Source organism: Alosa pseudoharengus, unplaced genomic scaffold, assembly GCF_046254945.1.
Source record: "Alosa pseudoharengus isolate Yale_2024_CS ecotype anadromous, Long Island Sound unplaced genomic scaffold, YU_APseudo_1.1 YU_APseudo_1.1_scf_2, whole genome shotgun sequence".
Taxonomy (NCBI): Eukaryota; Metazoa; Chordata; class Actinopteri; order Clupeiformes; family Clupeidae; genus Alosa; species Alosa pseudoharengus.
The window spans coordinates 2,861,884-2,879,600 of record NW_027468663.1 but is presented as its reverse complement, the minus strand read 5'-3'; the positions used below and the strand labels follow the sequence as shown (position 1 = coordinate 2,879,600).

The 17,717-nt window shown below is 40.9% G+C and overlaps 1 protein-coding gene across 4 annotated transcripts in view; it reads right to left on the bottom strand.

Moving 5' to 3' along the window:
- Nucleotides 1–17,717, bottom strand: part of atg9b (autophagy related 9B) — a 150,037-nt gene that overhangs the window by 110,577 nt on the left and 21,743 nt on the right. For 3 of the 4 annotated variants that reach the window (XM_076293394.1, XM_076293395.1, XM_076293397.1), the window contains one exon: nt 15,691–15,861. In XM_076293394.1, coding sequence (XP_076149509.1) covers nt 15,691–15,861 — 171 coding nt within the window. Of the gene's footprint in view, nt 1–14,450; nt 14,472–15,690; nt 15,862–17,717 lie in introns of those variants that run through there. The other variant, XM_076293398.1, reaches the window with a different exon arrangement.

Genomic DNA, 17,717 nt, shown 5'->3' with positions numbered 1-17,717 from the left:
AGGTACCGTTGGAATCCTTGAATGAAGCCCAGTTCAATGCCTAGCCAGCACCAGTTGTTAAGGTAATGTTTATACAGGTCATTTAAAAAAATAAAGATATCTTGCCAATCCATGAAGCCCAGTTTAATGCCTACTGTAGCCATGAGGTACCATTGGAATCCTTGAATGAAGCTGAGTTCAATGCCAGCACAAGTTGTAAAGGTCATGTAAAAAATCTACACACACTCACACTTTAAGCGCATCGAGTCAATGCTTGTTTATGTAAAGTCAGTCAGCATAACCCTATAGTAAGTTTATCATCAATTCAATGTCCTGCCACGATCTGTGGAGCTTACAGACAATATTAATGTAAGAATGGTTCTGTATGCTATTTAAAGCCGACACAACCTTGTGTCTCACAGCGATGGTGGGTTGCAATGCATTCTGGGTGAACTCAAACAATTACACAACAGACATTAAAACATTGGTTTGTAGAGCATCAATACATAGTTTACTAAAAGATAAAGTCATGGATTTAAGGTTGAGTGGTAAATCTTGATGTGGTGATTGAGAAGTAGTGGAATAAGTTAACGTTAGTTCACCGCGAAAACAACGCTGTACAAACATGGGCGGCAGGGAGATTGAGCCGCAAGGTTGTCAGACAGACCGGTGTTCAGTTTTCTGTCAACTTACGGCTCCCACACACAGCTGCGTTCCGTCAACGCATGCCAGTGGGTGTTCCCGACGGTAGCTATGCAAATGACTTGAAGTAAAACCGTAATGTGATTGGTTGGTGCCGTCCGTAGATTGGCTTGATTGGCCGGTGCCGTCTGTCGGTGCAGCAACAGCTGAACTCCTCAACGCGAGCGGCGGGAGAAACGCGACGCGACGGACCCACAATTCAGTTCGGCAACGGATCACGTGAGCCCATTTAAAGTGAATGGGATGCGTCTCCAGCAACGCGATGCACGCAGCTGTGTGTGGGAGCCGTTAGCAGCTTAACACCTTAATGGGTAAGCAAGCATTTATTTATCTAATGTTTCATTGTGAAATTGTACTACATTAATTCGGTCATGTTTACAGTCTACGTACATGGAACTGTCTAACTTATGAACTCGTGCTTGTCGGGTCAACGTTATCGATAAGTGATTTAGGCTAACGTTAACGTTCGCTATTTGCTGTTGTCATATTGTTTTCTGTCATGGCCGTTCATCATACTGTTTGTTTAACGTTAATCGGCAATCTGAATCATAATTACCTTAGCTCTCAGTAAGTTACAGTTTATTATATTAATGTGATTTACATAAACTAGTATTGTTAGTCAAACGACAGTAACGTTAAACGTCAACAAGTTAACTGTACGTACACACCGCCGCCGACTTGAGCTTCCAAAGAAGCTTGGGTCGTCCTTTCAAGGACGCTTGTCAATAAAGAAAAAAGTACAGGGAAGCTTTGGACGCTCTGACGTGGCAGCATTCTACGTTCGATCATGTTCTATCTTATTTAATAGATCATTACCATAAAGTTGACTTACTTTCAACTTTCTGCTTGACGCTCAATACACTCAAAATGTGACGCCGACGGATTTGCCCAAGTACACCTCGCTGCAGCCTGCGGGAAGGCGAGGCTTGACATCAAGCCCCGCCCACATCCAACTCAGCCATGTTTTCTTTGCCTACGTCACTCCCCATACGCTTTGGCTATTTACTACCGACAGCCCGGTAGCGAATTATATAGTATATTGTTTCATATTAGATGATAGAAACTGATGATGTAGGCTAAACACAAATGACATTTCATGCAACCACAGTGAATTTTTCATGTAGGCCTAGGCTAGTTATTGTAATTGGGTTTGTGTACTTTTTCGTTCATTTGATTTCCGGTTTTGAAACAATAACATGCACATTAAAAAATAATGGTCATTTTAAGACAATGTGTTCAAACGGAAAAAGAGCCATATTTCATTTAATTTAGCCCTCAAAAGTAGAATGGTGTGTTGTTTCATTATCACGGACTATCAGTTTCACAGCAAGAATTCTCCATTACAACCAAATGTAGCCTACAAAGGGGCGATTTTGCTTTATTAACAACAGGTGAACCAGAAGCATGCATTGTGTAACGTTAACCGGTTAGATCAAGCTATCGGACCACCGGTAGATAGGCTACTTGTCAGCAACCCGCGATGGTAACGTTAGGCCACTGGCAGTCCGCCGTATAAATGAATAAAGAAAAGGTGGTCAAAGCTGCGACTCGTTAGCCCAGCGGACCGCGGTAGAACCGATGTGCAAAAACTCAGCGGTCCGCCGGCGACAGCGAAACCGGTGGGCCGCCGCCAGCCTCTTGCCATCTGGGTGGTTAACTTTGCTGGCTAGCTTGCCAGCTAGCTAGTTCCTATCTGACGAACGAGTAGCCTAGTGTGACAACGGCGTTCTTATGGAAACGTTGGTGCTGTTGCGAGTTGTTGCACTGGTTTGAATCCACAGTTTACGTGTTGAATTACACAATAAAACGTGTTTTGCAGTAAGTTGATGGTTTGTAGAATGCAGCACTAGCAGCTCGCTAGTCTCGTTGCGAGTCCTGGCTCTCTCTGCTGACTGCCTCCCTCTCGCCGCCAGCAATTTTAAACTGTGTGACGTAATACAAAAAAACATGGCTGACTCGGATGTGGGCTGGGTTTGATGTCAAGCCCCGCCTTCCCGCAGGCTCGATTTGCCGCTTATTGCAGCTTGAGAGAAGCCGGCTTCCATTGAAAATGAATGACTTCTTTGGAAGCTGAAGTCGGTGGCGGTGTGTACGTACAGTTAACCTGAAGATGTGGTTAATGTTAATGTCAACATCGAAGTTGACCAGCTAACATGTAACTCCTTGTGATAATGCAACGATATGGTTTTGTGAATTTAATAGGCTAACTTTATCAACACTGATATAAGTTAACTTTGTCATGTTGGACTGTCGTTCATTGGGCAGGAACATTGTTTGGATGAATAGCTACCCAAAAGGCTATTGATGTTAGCAAACACGACATAATTCAATTGAGCTCACCCAGCTAACGTTAACGTTAAATGCCTTGTGAAACTGAGTTGCTAACGCCCTCTTCAGCCTGGAATTTTGACAGTAAACTCAACAAACATTATATACAGAGGTTAAATTGTGATTTGTTATGTGGTAGAGCCTTCCAAACTGGGGAATTGGGAGTAGCCTTTCTATCACAGGCCTAACGTTATTCATGGAGGTCTACTTGAAGCCCTCTGCCTGTAGTGTAGGCTACTGGTCATGTGCATTACATTTCATGTCATGTAAACTGTAATGTTACATCTTAAGTTAAATAGATTTACAAACATAGATCAGCATATCTAGTATAAGTATAGTATAGTATAGTATAGTATAGTATAAGTATAAGTAAGTAATAACTAAGATGGCTTCACAAGAGACAGCTTCTTCTAAACACCCCTTCTGCGGCAAAAAAGGAAAAATGTGAATACATTATGCTAATCATGTGGGTTGTTGTGAATACATCGTGCCAATCATGTGTTGTGATCTCGCCGCTGGAGCAAGGTTGATATTGTGAAGCCCTGCGCACGCACATTTCTGCCGAAATAGATGCCTGATAAGTGCATGCCCAAAAAGCGTGAGCTGAGTGGAGGGACTTGCCTAAAAGGACTTTGGTGCCATCACATCTTTTTTTAAACCAATCCATGTAGCCAATCCAGGTGTATACAGGTCATGTAAAAAATAGTAAGCGGAGTGCTGTCACATCTTTGTTTGCCAATCCATGTCAAACAAATCTTTGTAGATCCACCATATAAATGACCCATACACATGCTTTGGCTTTAACCCTAGCAACCTCCATAATTTAGCATAGCAACCACCATATATACCCTAGCATGCCCTAGGAATTATTTTAATGTCCCTAGCAACACCCCAGCAACCACCATTATAATGCGACCCAAGCAACAACCATAGCAACCAACTAGTGTTGCACGGTGTATCGATACTAGAAAGGAATCACGATGCCTTCACGCAAAAAACGATACATTTTCCGACGTTTTTAGAATCGATACTTTATGTAGGGGATAACGGCCGCCGAGGTGTCCTGTTATTAACCCTTAGAACCCTAAGCTGTTTTTAGGGCATTTTCACTACCTTTATTCATAAGGATTTATTCTGGTCATTGTAAGTGCCACACACATATATTATATATTGTTTTTTTCAGGAGAGTTTAGGCTATTCAGATCTGCCATCATTTCATGTATTAATACTAGCATTGATTTTATTTTGATTTTTAAAGAATTAAAATATAAAAAGTGTATTATAAAAATTCTTATATTTCGACATGTATCTCACCACAGCAAGCTCACAGCTCTACATGCATTTCATGTGTGTGTAGGGCAGACTGTCCTGAATCGGGCAATATAATTGCCATGTTGGAGGGATACTCTGGGGCTGAGCAATTTACAGAAATATTTGCTGTGTGATTTACGGAAATAAATGCCATTTTTTATTTAGTGATGAAAAATGACCTTTCTGCGCTCCATATCTGTGACACGAACTGATCTGACCTGACTTGACCCGAGGTTGCGTGTTAGCCTGCGTGCCTGTGTGTATGCAGTCATAATAATTCTCAACTCTTTACTGCATTACCATGAACAAAGTAAAGGCAAAAAAGGTGTTTATTTGTTGAAATTGGGATGCAATGTGAGCCTTGAATTGGATGCCATGCAGGAATTTGCTAGGATCTCAAAACCGGAATATGAACATGCTTTGCCATAGAGAAACACATGATAGCATTGGATTATAAACATGCTTTGCCACAAGAACAGACAAAAACGTGGGGTAAGTCCAGCTATATGAAGTTATTATTTTGCTGTCACTTCGTCTGTTTTATAACCCAGAAGGATGTACTTGGTATCAAATGATAGCTCTGAGTCTCCTCTTTCATCTGACATGCGTGGCATATCTATGCGATCACGGGTCCGCGAGTAATTCAAACGAGAGTAATGAGTGTGCAGCGTTGGTTTGTGTACATGACGTTATTATTTTGCAGTCACTTCGTCTGGTTTTATAAGCCAGAAGGATCGATAAACATGGTACCAATGGATAGCCCTGTGCCCCCTCTTTCATCTGATATGCTTGCCATATCGATGCGATCACGGGTTCGCGAGTAATTCAAACTAGAGTAATGTGTGTGCAGGTGAATGCAGAGAAGTATAGACTGTAAATATGATGCAATTTGATTTAATTTCATGATTTTTTTTAATTTTCATACTTGATCGTACAGACAAGTGTGTAGTCTCGTTGGAAAGCCCCACTTCTGCTCTGTCGTGCAATAAAGGTTTCATCTCGCTGCGATGAACCGTTCCGGAGCAATGTAACAGAGAAGAAAGGGTGTGTTTTTTGACGCACTTTGCGTCAATCGGGTTCTAAGGGTTAATGGATGAGGGCGAGGGGCAAAGAACTCCCCGACGCGCAGCCTCCGCCTGAGTCCATTAATTCCGTATAACAGGACACACCTCGAAGGCCGTTATCCCGCTTATCACCTGGTTGCCACTGTAAAGCAAAAGAAACACGCGGTTCCGTTTAAAAAGAAGCTCACTAGTTCAGCTTGTTGTACAACTTTCGTTGGCCCTATAACAGCGATAGCAAACGGTCGAAAAGGAGAAATATGGAACTATGTCGGATGCATCGCGGATAGTGAAGGCAAGCCATCAGGTACACAGCCAGTTTGTAAAATATGTTTCAAAGTCATTCAAAAGCAGTAAGCTACGCATATAACTTGGCTAAGCACCTAGAAGAAATAGCCGAACATTTTTAAAGAGTTACAAAGAACGACAGAACGAGTAGGCTATAGAAAACACCACTACATGATTAGTGCCAAGTTCATCTCTTCAGTTTTAGTCTAGCCTAACTGAAACGAGTATGTTTTTCTGGGATAAAGCAAACCTTCCTTCATCAGTGAATTTTGACGAGACATAACGACTACATGATGGAAACGCAATGTTCACGCTAGCATAACATTACCATAACTTGCAAACGATCTGTTTAATATTTGGTCAGTACTACTGGTAATGCTTGTCATGGCATGAAGACTGCAATTTGTTCAATAATTATTGCCCAGATGTAGGATAGGTTACCCGAAATGAGCTAATTAAAGCCCACAGCAGATAGCTAGATAGATAGATAGATAGATAGATACTTTATTGATCCCCAGGGGAAATTCAAGAAAGCATAATACCACTGAAGCGTGTTGAATCCTAATAATAGCGGCTTATTGTTACGTGGTAGCAAATAATGTTATCAAGGAAATAGACATAGGCTAGGCCTAATGTACACAGATATATTGCAACAGGTAATGGTGTAGGCCTATCTGACGAAGACATGGTTGGAACGTCGTACTTGTACACTTGGAGCAAAGAAGACTATCTTCACCTTTTCCCCTTTGCAACTGTCAAAGAAATCGCATAAACACAGGAAGGTCTAGGGTAGCCTACATCAGATGGCCTAAAGATTAGGCCCCTCTGCATAGCATTCAGTGATTTGCATGTAGTAACACTGACCTTGATCTAGCCTACTTTGGCTATTTAAAGGTACATTATTGCCAAAACACAACACAATGTAAATGAACTATAACAAACAATAAAGGACTTAATCACACACAAATAACTATTTTACTGACTATATAAAAAAAAAATATTATGTAGGAAGTTTAGAACCCAGAATTGACCTGCACACTACAAAAGTGCACCAAATGACTCAATACTCTTGGAGGAGGTCTGCGTCCTTTCTATTCCAGATATTTTAGGATTTCGCCATGGTATCGTTTCAGTATCGAGCATCGGGATATTTATGGCAGGTATCGTTTCGAAGTCATAATTTTGGTGTCGTGACAACACTACAACCAACATGATTAACATAGCAACCATTATATGTACCCTAGCAACCATTCAAATTACCCTAGCAACCATCATAATTACCCTAGCAACAACCCAGTAACAACCACTATGTCAACCTAGCAATCACCATAGCAACTAACATGATTACCCTAGCAACAGCCATAGCAACTGCATTATTTAGCATAGCAACCACCTTATGTACCCTAGCAACACCCTAGCAACCATCCTAATTACCCAAGCAACAACCTAGCAACTGCCTAGCTAGAATGTCAACCTAGCAACCACCATAGCAACCAGCATGATTACCCTAGCAACCACCATAGCAACGGCTTTATTTATGCATTCTGGTTTATTGGATGTTGCGTTAATGCAGATAACTTTTGATCCCTGTGCCCGATTTCCAGAAATGAGGTACCATTGCAATCCTTTTGGCGACCTGCACCTGATCAACCCCACTCTTGCAGTTCCTTGGAAATTGCTCTATTGGTGTACCCAGTATTTCTGACATTTACAGTAAAATATATAATTCACCAGCTTGTTTAAGTTTGTTTCTCATTGATTTTTTTTATTAGGCTAAATATTAATAACAATATATTCACTTGCCGATGGCGGGAACAACGTTTGAAGTTCGCAGTTTAAGTGACAGTTATGATTAACGTTAGTTGTGAAGCCTGTAGCCTACCGTTTATAGCCTAAACATGGATCGGATTGTAGCAGCAATTATGATAGGTAGGCCTATTATGTATCAATGCTGCCATTTCTCTTATGTGAGTGTCACGGCTGAGCTGACGTAATGCATTGTGGAATCTTCAAGCCACCAAGTCACCACCCGATGCATCCTTGATAAAACCAACGATTCGAGAACACTTCCGGGAATGTTATGCGTTCTTGAATAAATGCGAACTTGTGAATTGGAACAGTACTTCGGCGGTGATTGATGACGTTTCAGAACGATTTTCAAGTTCATGAGAACACAAGTATAGAAAAGAACGCATATTGAGAAAAGCCCCTGGAGAGTAGGACTACGAGTCGACATTGAAACAGGGATTTTAGCAACACCCCGACAAGAGAAAGGAGACATCTTGCCATAACGCAGATCCATTCCTGTGTGTGCAACACAAAGTTTGAGCCTGTCCTATTCTGCGCAGGATCTGTGATGCTTCATATTAATTCCCTCCAAGGATTAATCCACATAGGTATAATCGAGAGGAATTCAGTGTAACTATAATCTTCAATGTACTCTTTCAAATGTTCCCACCACGTCTCATCCACCCTCGGCAACCACTCTGACTCCAATAGAGCTTCTGTGTGCATCTGGCTGTTGATCAGGTAATTAGCTTTCTACCTCGCCGGTTTGGCCAGGCAGCGTTTTACCCCAATTACATTTAAGTAAACCCGGTTGTATAAGCCTATTGAATATGGGATTAGATAAGATAAAAAATACTTCATGCATCCCGAAAGAAATTTGACTGTCACAACAGCACTGTCCTGTGCATGTGTACAAACAAACATTTGCATCCCTCGCTTTAACCCTTTAGGCGCCAGAGTTTTTTTTCCGAAACGATCAATTTTGACATCTTCATTTCAAAAGGCTATATCTTAAAAGTGATAAGAGATAGAGACTTTCTGTAAATTAGAGAAATATTAAGGATGACCCAAAGTTTATGTAGAGATTAAATGTTTATATCTAATTTGCATATTATGACGTCATATGGTGGCGGCCATCTTGGATTATAGAATTTTCATGAAAAGTCGCATGTTTGAATGATAAAATGCACCACTTCTTTCCCCCCAAAATGTCTCTCACCTTCTGTATGCTATATTGCACAATACTGAATGCTCAGGTAAATAGTAAGTAGTGAACAAACTGTGTAAATCATTACTAATAAATGGCAGAAACAAACCAAATGCATGTAGCGGTAGACTGGCCTTTTGCTGTAGAGATTTTCCATTTACTACATACAGTAGGCACTCTGATTCCATGTATGGGGCACATATATATTATTCACATGACACACAAACACAAGTAGACAAGACCTGTTTAGTTCAAAAGCTCATTTGCCACGGCAAGGCACGGATCAGGAGTGAGATGACGAGACAAGACAAGAGACAATGTTAGTATTTTTTTTCTTTTTGTTGTTTTTGTTGATGTTTTTTTGTTTTTTTTCTTAGCTGACAAAGACACACACATCACAAGGACATGAACACACAAAAAGGAACACATAGTGTACTGTATGTCCTAAATGATCAGGGAAGTAGATAGCAAATCAACAGTGTAAATCATTACTAATAAATGGCTGCCATTTTTTTTTTTATGTAGCAGGCCTTTTGCTGTAGAGATAATGACTCCCTATCCTTATCCATACAGGGCCGGCATTCCCATCATCTTGTGATAGACTATGCATGACCTAATGTGTGTGTGTGTGTGTGTGTGTGTGTGTGTGTGTGTGTGTGTGTGTGTGTGTGTGGGAGAGGGAGAGGGAAAGAGCGTGTCACCACCTCCACCATGCGAGCAGCATGGCCAGATCTGCCTCGCGCGTGGAGAGAATTTGCGCAGCTCAGACTAGGCCTACTGTCATTCTCATTGCGACTCCCCACACTGCACACTGCCACTACGTTTCCCCCTAACTGTCCTATGAGCACTTCGACCTCGTCTAACATACCCAGTGGCATTAGACAAAGGCTCCACCACGTTACTGTCGCCGCGATTGTGGAGAGGCACACGTTCAGAAGACAGAAGCTAGCGCTATGGACATTATGCTACCTCCAGCCTCATTCGCCACACCACTAACACCCTGCTAACTTCCCGATGAACACTCCGAACCCGTGAAACATTATTCCCACCAGTGACATTGGGCAAACGATTCAACGTTTGTGCTTGGTGTAAGCTAAACTATGGAGTAAACTCTCACTTTGTCCAGCTGCATCATTGCAAGGCAGGGACGCATCTGAAGCCTCACTAAACGAATCACCGTCATTTTCTGAAGGCAGATATTCCCCTTCAGAATCAGGGTCCGCGAATAGAAGACCCAACACTTCATTTCAGGTAAACTTTTTTGATGCCATTAGACGATAATCTAATGCAAATACTCGCTGACGTTGACAATATCGCTCTGACAAAGTGGCTCACACGCACACTAGCTCCGGTATTTCAAGCACTGATTCAATGCAGCAGTAGCTAGAAAGTTTTGTTTAAAGCGTGCCCTTTTTTCGACTCGGGGATGACGTATGACATGTCTGCCATCTAGTGGAGTGGAAGTCGAACGAAATATGACACCCTATTTGACTAAATCGGCCGTTTTATTCAGTACCGCATCTTGTCGACTATAGTCGCCTGTGGCGCCTAGAGGGTTAATGGCACATCCCCAGCACACCACTGCATAAAAAATGGCACTAGATATGACGGACTGGTAGAACATCTGTAGCATCTTGTTGCAGACGTTGAACGATCTTAGTCGCCGTAGAAAAAGTAAAGCCGCCTTTCTTGTAAAGTGCCTTAGTGTTCATAGACCACCCAGTCTATCATCTAAGTGCACATGGGTCGAAACAGGCTTTTTAAAAAAAAAAATAACCCTTTAAATGATGACATCTGATGACTTTTATGGGAAGTATTGATGCATTGAGATACATATATTTCAAACATTATAGCATAATACAATACAGCCTATAAGGCCTAAAGAAAACTAATTTATAATAGAGCAAAATACATGTAGCCTAGGCCTACACAAGACTAAACCAAATATGGCTGAAATATATAGACCATCATGATCATTTTGCCAACAGTGAGGCAGAACCATGGATTTTTCCCATTTATAACATGTTTTGTTTATAACTTAAACCAACATTGAGTTAAAATGTTGACTAAATTATTTACTATACTCCTACTTGATGATAATATATAGCCTGCCCCCTGGGCCAAAATAGGGAATCATGTGATAGGCCTACTGATATTTTGATGCTGATTGAAGAGAAAATTCTGTTGTTTTTCATGTAGGCGAGCGAGGAGAATGCAACGTCGCATAGGTAGGTGGTGGGGAAATGTAAAAGCTCAGCAATAGCAGGTAGGTGGTGGGGAAATGTAAAAGTTCAGCAATAGCATGCCTGGAGATGATGGGGTATTCAACTGCTGCAGATAGCCAGAATACATGAAGAGGCACCTGTCCAAACTGTGTCCATTCTGAGCTGTGCACCTTTTCTTTAAACGTGAGCTTCTTTGTGGAAGACATCAAGTTGAATGGGTCACATATCCAGTCGTGCTCTTCTACATCAGTCACAGGAAAGTAGCGCTCAAACCTCTCTCGAGAATGGAAAAGAGACGTGACTTCAGAGGCCGCGATTTAATAAAGTTGACCATCTTCACAGCCTGGCCTAACACCTCTGACAACTCAGGAGGCAAGGCTTTGGCAACTAGAGCTTCACGGTGGAAAATGCAGTGGTTTATTTTCACATTGGGATGTTGTGTTTTCACTCTAGATTCAAATCCTTTCACTCTCCCCTTCATTGCGGCAGCGCCGTCTCTGCACACACTGGAACACATCCTTCAAGACAGATTTTTCTCCCTTAGGTAGTTATCTCCTCTCCTGTAGCCTGGCTTTCCAGTTCCTTACAAAAAAGGAACAATTATTTTAGCTGCACTTTCGCCCAGCAGCACTCCTGCGATTTTCCGACATGCAGGCAAGATCAGGTCTCTGCAATAGTGTGAGGTATTTTCTGCTTTGCGATAAGTTCAGCGACTAAGTAACTAGCCTCCTGCGCTGCATCACACAGTTCGTCATAAGGTCCTGTTGCCTTTGATTGTGGTCCATTGATCATCTGAAAAAGGACACGTCTTTGTCTTTCAAGTGAGGATGTTTCATTTCTAAATACCTCTTCAGCTTACTTGGCACCGTGTTAGCATTAGCCAATTTCTCCCGGCAGATGACGCACTCGGGTTGTGGGCAAGTGCTATTACCTGACTGGGTAAAGCCAAAAGCAAGGTAGCTCTCATTATACTGCTTGTTTACAGTTTTCGTTTTTTCCTGTTGCATCTAGGCCTGGTACTACCTGGTGTTTTGCGGGTAGAACTAGATTTTTTTCCATTTGCAGTGTCAACGTAAAATAGTCAGTTTTTTTATTTTTATTACAAGGAAGTAGATGTTCTATAGATCTAACAGCTCAGACAACGCTCATTGGAAGGTGCAGCAACTTCAGGTGAAATTACAACAAGAAAGTCAACGAGATGAGAGCAATGACATTAGTGCTGGGCGGTATACCGGTTCACACCGTAAACCGGTGTATATTTTCGTTATGATATGAATTTTTAATATACCGCCATACCGGTGTATTTGATTAGGCTACACAACGTTTGGAACGCTGCGCCGCGCGACAGTGTTTCAGACGGGACTTTTTTCACATGCACGCATGGTGCGACTGCGAGGCAGGCATAGTTAGGGTAAACACAAAACACCTTAAGTTTTTTCCCTGAAGTATGACCCTTAAGGCTTAATTTATCCTTAGGTAAAGGGTTTATTTAAGGGTGTTGCACAGAATACCTTAAAAACGTTAAATGATACTGCGTTGAAAGGGATTTACCGTCACGAAAATTCTATTGAGATTGTTCAACAGCTGTAACTAGCTGGCTAGTAGGTGATGTCGTTAGTTAGCAACCCACCGAACACAGTGAAGTTTAATGATCTTATCATTCATCTCACCTTAAGAATATTCGCTGAAATTGTCCAGGTAGCAAGTAAAGCATGTTATAGACATGAACTGAGCAATTCTAGCTGGCTAGTTAGAAATGATCCTGACTGTCATCAGTGCACCAAAACAAACTTTTTTGTTAATGTTTTGCCTAGCAAACCGAACCGAAGCTCATGGCAGGCTAACAAGACATCTACATCCACATGAAGTTAACGTAGCCTAAGCCTACCACTAACGTCATGCAAACCACACAATAAAAATAAGGCATGTTTCTGATAGGCCTATTTGACAGAGTAAGCATATTAGCAGAGAGGTTTTATTTTAAATTGTATAATTTTTAAAAAAGTATAATTATTGCAAGTTGCACTACTTTTTGTATTGGTTTTATACGTTTTATTGGTTATATAAGATGTTTGTGAAATTTGCAGAGTAAAAGTTCTGTATTTTGACTGCAATTGTCTTTGCATTCTGATTAGATTCTTCATTAGAATCATGAGTGGCTCTTTGTAAACAGCATCATTTTCTGGGGCCATGCAAAACATCATGACAGTAAAATAGACCGTCCTTAGTCAATGTACTGCAGCAACTCCTCTCTCAACCTGTAGAAAATGCTGTGAACATCTGATTATGCATGGAAAAAAAATACCGTCATATACCGTGAAACCGTAACAATTTTGAAAAATACCGTGATATACATTTTTGGTCATACCGCCCAGCACTAAATGACATGATGACAGGGAAAAAAGGGACACGTTTGCCAGCATCTTTCAACAAGAACATTGAACCAGAGACGGTTGATAAAGTATATTAAGGATCTTTGATTGAACTAAGGAAAGTAGGCTACAACTTCATTCACAAGCAAAGCAGATAGTTCAAAAATCGAACATACATGTTAGAAAAACCTATAGCATTCGTTTAGGCTATGTAGCTTCAATGTTGTCAATGCAGGTTGATGCAGGACTGTTGGCTGAGTAAAAAAAAAGAAATTCAATCGATCTGTCCGAGTGACATTTAAGCCTATATTATGTAACCTAAATATATCCAAAATATAGCCATTGCCGTAAGGGCTAATTGTGTGTAGACTACCCTATGGTGAAGTTATAATCAGACTTAAAGCAGTGCAAAGCAGATGCAGCACTTGAATAGGTTGGAAATGACTGCTTTTCAGCCACCTGATGCTCATTTTGGGGGAGGCTGTGACAAGATACAGAAAGTAAAATGTATCAATTAATGTCGTTGCCTATGAGTGCAGGTACATGTAGGCTATACTCTGCTAGTCACACACGTATTAGTAAAGCAAGGTTTAGTGGAATCCTGGTGTTGTATACACGTCAGCAGATTCCTTCAGCGCTATTTGATGTTGCACTCCTTACTCTTAAAGGGAATGACAGATGTCACTCTAATTTGTTTAATGTATGTTACGCACAAAAAACACATCCATGACTGATTACGAAACATATGAACAACCCTTTTGAACAATGCGCCTGGCTAACATTTTTACGCCGTCAAGATAGCTATTTTGGACTGGCCACCCCCTAAGTGTATTTAGACCATACGGTTCAGACTGTGCAATTCAGATCGTTAAAATAGAGCCCTTAAATTCTTAATTGCAAAAATTTCATTTCTATGAAATGATAGCTTGCTAACATGATTGCTATTTAAAACATTATTAGTTACTACACTGAGCAGCACCTAGGCAAGTAGGAAAATTAGCAAAAATACCATTGTTGGCACAAAAAAACATGTTAATTTTAAGGTTTCATCACTACATCACTTTCTTATACATTCTGTTGTTAAAATCATGACAATTCTGTACATCACAATTTTAATGAAAATGAAATGGCGGCTATTCAAAAGATAGGCTATATTTTCATCCAACATGAGTTCAGAAATATAGCTGACCTGGTTGAAGTTATTTAGCAGAGGAAATTCTTCAGATATGCATCAAACAGCCTACCAACAAAATCATAATAACTGATGTAATTGCAAAACTTAACCACTAAAGTTTTCTGTCAAAAAGTTTCTGTGCATTTCTTTAAATATGCTATAAAAGTACAATTATGATGATACAACTTACTTAACCAGTCCTATTTGAATAATGTTTAATTAACCTTACAGTGTTTCCCATAAGTTGACTAATTTGTTTGTCTAATCAAAACCGGCCGCCACACATTAATGTTCTATGTTGTACTATTTAAATTAAAGATAAGATAAATTCTTTCATTGAGCTGCGCTTTTTACGAACGCAGCCTTTCCTTGCCCCGCCCTGCTCTCTCTCGTAACGAGCCCGCTGCCCCTCCTCTGCATGTGGATTTAACAAAACATTAACGATTGTTAAAGGATTGTTGTTTGTGCCACATAGAAGCATTGCATAGAAGACGGTGGGTTAAATTCTTTTACTGTCTATGGCTAAATTGCTATTAAATCCGCTTAGCATCGTGACAATGCTGCGCAAATTTGTTCAAAACTGCAGCATTAAAGTTAACTCTGCTAAGGTCTTACCACAACATAGTACATTGAGGAGATTAAACTAAGTTAAGTTGTGCAATCAAGCAGTATCTCAAAGCTAACGTTAGAATACGGTTTGGATGTCGAGTTTAGCATGCTTACTTACAGCTGCTTGTCAATTTTGTTACTCACGCAGGGCTCATTTTATTGACTCGGTCACTGAATGTTTACAAAATCCCGATGTAAATGGAAAAGTGTTTTCCAAGACTCAAAAGTGCTTGTCCCAAGGAAAAGTATGAACCTTTATTTTAACTAACTACGTAGAAAACGTTATGAATTGCATCCACACACATCAGCAGCCTTTAACTGTGTCCCCTTACGAACGTCTTAAAGTGACATGCACTCAATTAGACCTATACCTATAAAGGGCTAGTAACAAAAGAGGGATACCCGTCAACTATTATACAGGAATCTTGCATTCAGGAGAATTACGGTTCTGTTGAATTGCAGGAAAGTTAAATAAGTCAGCTGATACAATGTAGTACTTATCCAAGGACCGAGGACAACCTAGGACACCTCCGTTTCTGTCTGCCCTGCTATTACAAAGACAAGCCAAAGGTCCTAATAATATTGTGAACATGCAATAAGGAGTGTAATGTAATGTAAAAGTAATGTAAAAAGTAATTGAACTAACCTCTCGAAGCACTGATGACTGGGCAAGATGGCATCTGGCAGTGTAACCTTACTCCTGTCCAGAGGGTTGACACTGGGTCCCGTGTGGTTAACTGCCCGATTACCAAAAAGGATATCATACTCAACACAGTTGAAGAGAAAGGTTGTGAATGTGACCACAAACAGCAGCTGTCTGCATAGGAGGGAAAAGGTTGTATTCAGCATCTCACAGAAGCAGTCAAGAGGTTGAGGATTCTACAAACAATATCTTGATGAAATATCTCATAGTTTCCATACTGGATATCTGATTATTCACCCTAAATTACTAGCACGTGTATTAGTTTGTTAAAGGTGTCTGACTCAGGCTGTCTTGGTGCCCCCTGTGATTTTGATGTTGAGATATCCACGTAAAGGTGGGGTGTAACAAACGGGGGCTCGTCCGGGATATAAACCCGGGGTGTAACAAATGGGGGCTCGCCGGAAATTAACCATCCATGAGATGAGGTAATGTCTATGTAAGTTTGTGTAGCTGTGATAGACTTGTGTGACCTTGTGGTAACTGAACTCCACATTTGTTGGGTCACTAGTTGGTTGCAGCTTAGGTGTAAGTTGGCAACATTTTTGGTGTAGGGGTTGACTACACTGTGGCCCATTTTGTGTCGTGGTTGTGCAGTCCACTTTTGGTTAGGTCACTTGTGTGTTACTGTTTTTGTTTGTCTAGTCACAGCTAATTAATGGTTTTGTGACCTTTGTGATACAGTCACTCCACAGATCAGTGGATCTTTGTTTAGTGGGTGTGGCTTCCCAATTTTGTCCAGTCACTTTGTGTTACTGGTTCCCTATACACATCACAGTAACTTGTAGATGTGATTGAAGGCCACATGGTGTCCATTTTGTTGTGGTAGTGGCAGATCACTTTGGTTGGGTCTTTGTGTGTTGCTGTGGCAGCAATTGTAGTTGGTCTACTTGTGTTGACCCTTTTGGTTGTGACTGTTGCATTCCACTTCTGTGTTGGTCACCTTCGTTGCTGTATGAGTTACAGGAATGCAGTAATGTTTGTTTCGTTTGATTTTGTTCTGTTCACCTCATGGTAGGTAGCCATTTTGTCTAGTGGGAGTGGCAACTTGTTTGGCTGCTCAATTTAAATCCAGTGGCAGCACCTTAATTGGCCCATCTTTTGTAAGATCTTGTTTGAACCACCTTGGCCCTAGTTAACACCTTTTTTGTCAGCAGCAGTCCCAGATTGTTTAAGTTTTATTGCAAAAAGTTTACTGGAGGCTTGTCTCATTCATATGGCCATTACAGTATGCCTTAGTAATGTTGAATGCCATACAGTGGGCATCGCTTTCAAATGACCACTTCATTCGCGCATTACGCGGTGTGAAGCTGCGTGAAGCTTTAGTACCACTTTGAGCCACTGTACATCGCTCTGCCTGCCGTCCCTTACATAATTGTTGCCGAGAGTAATCCCAGCCTACGAATTCAATAACAAAATAAATCATGCATAATTAAACATTACCTGGATTTAGGCTACTTGGGTATGGCTTAAGGCTTGACTACACGGTGGTAACGAAAATCGAAATCGAAATTTGCTGTCTACATTATTGTCAGTGTTGGGGTTAACGCAACTACGCAAATCAAAACAGTGGTGTGATAATTGAGCCAGTAGAGAAATAACTGTTCAGAATTAATCTGTAGCCTTGGGTAGGCTTCTGCAGAAAACAATGTTGTTGCCGATTTAATACTATCTGGCGACGTTTTTAACAGGCTACGCAATAGAGGCTTAGACAACTATGACCCACGTTTTGGTTTCGTAAATTAATTTGCCCTACTTCTTGACTGCAATGTAGTCAATTGACTGCTTGACATGTCATTTTTATTTTTCTGTACAATAAACAAATACATCTGCTTTATGCCGCAGAATTACATTCATATTTGGCTGACTGCAGACGCGCCACTTCCCTCCCCATACTCCAAGATTAAGATAGTATGAAGTGCTTTTTGTATAGGCTACTATCATAAAAAAAATAGTTAAAACGAATAGCTATT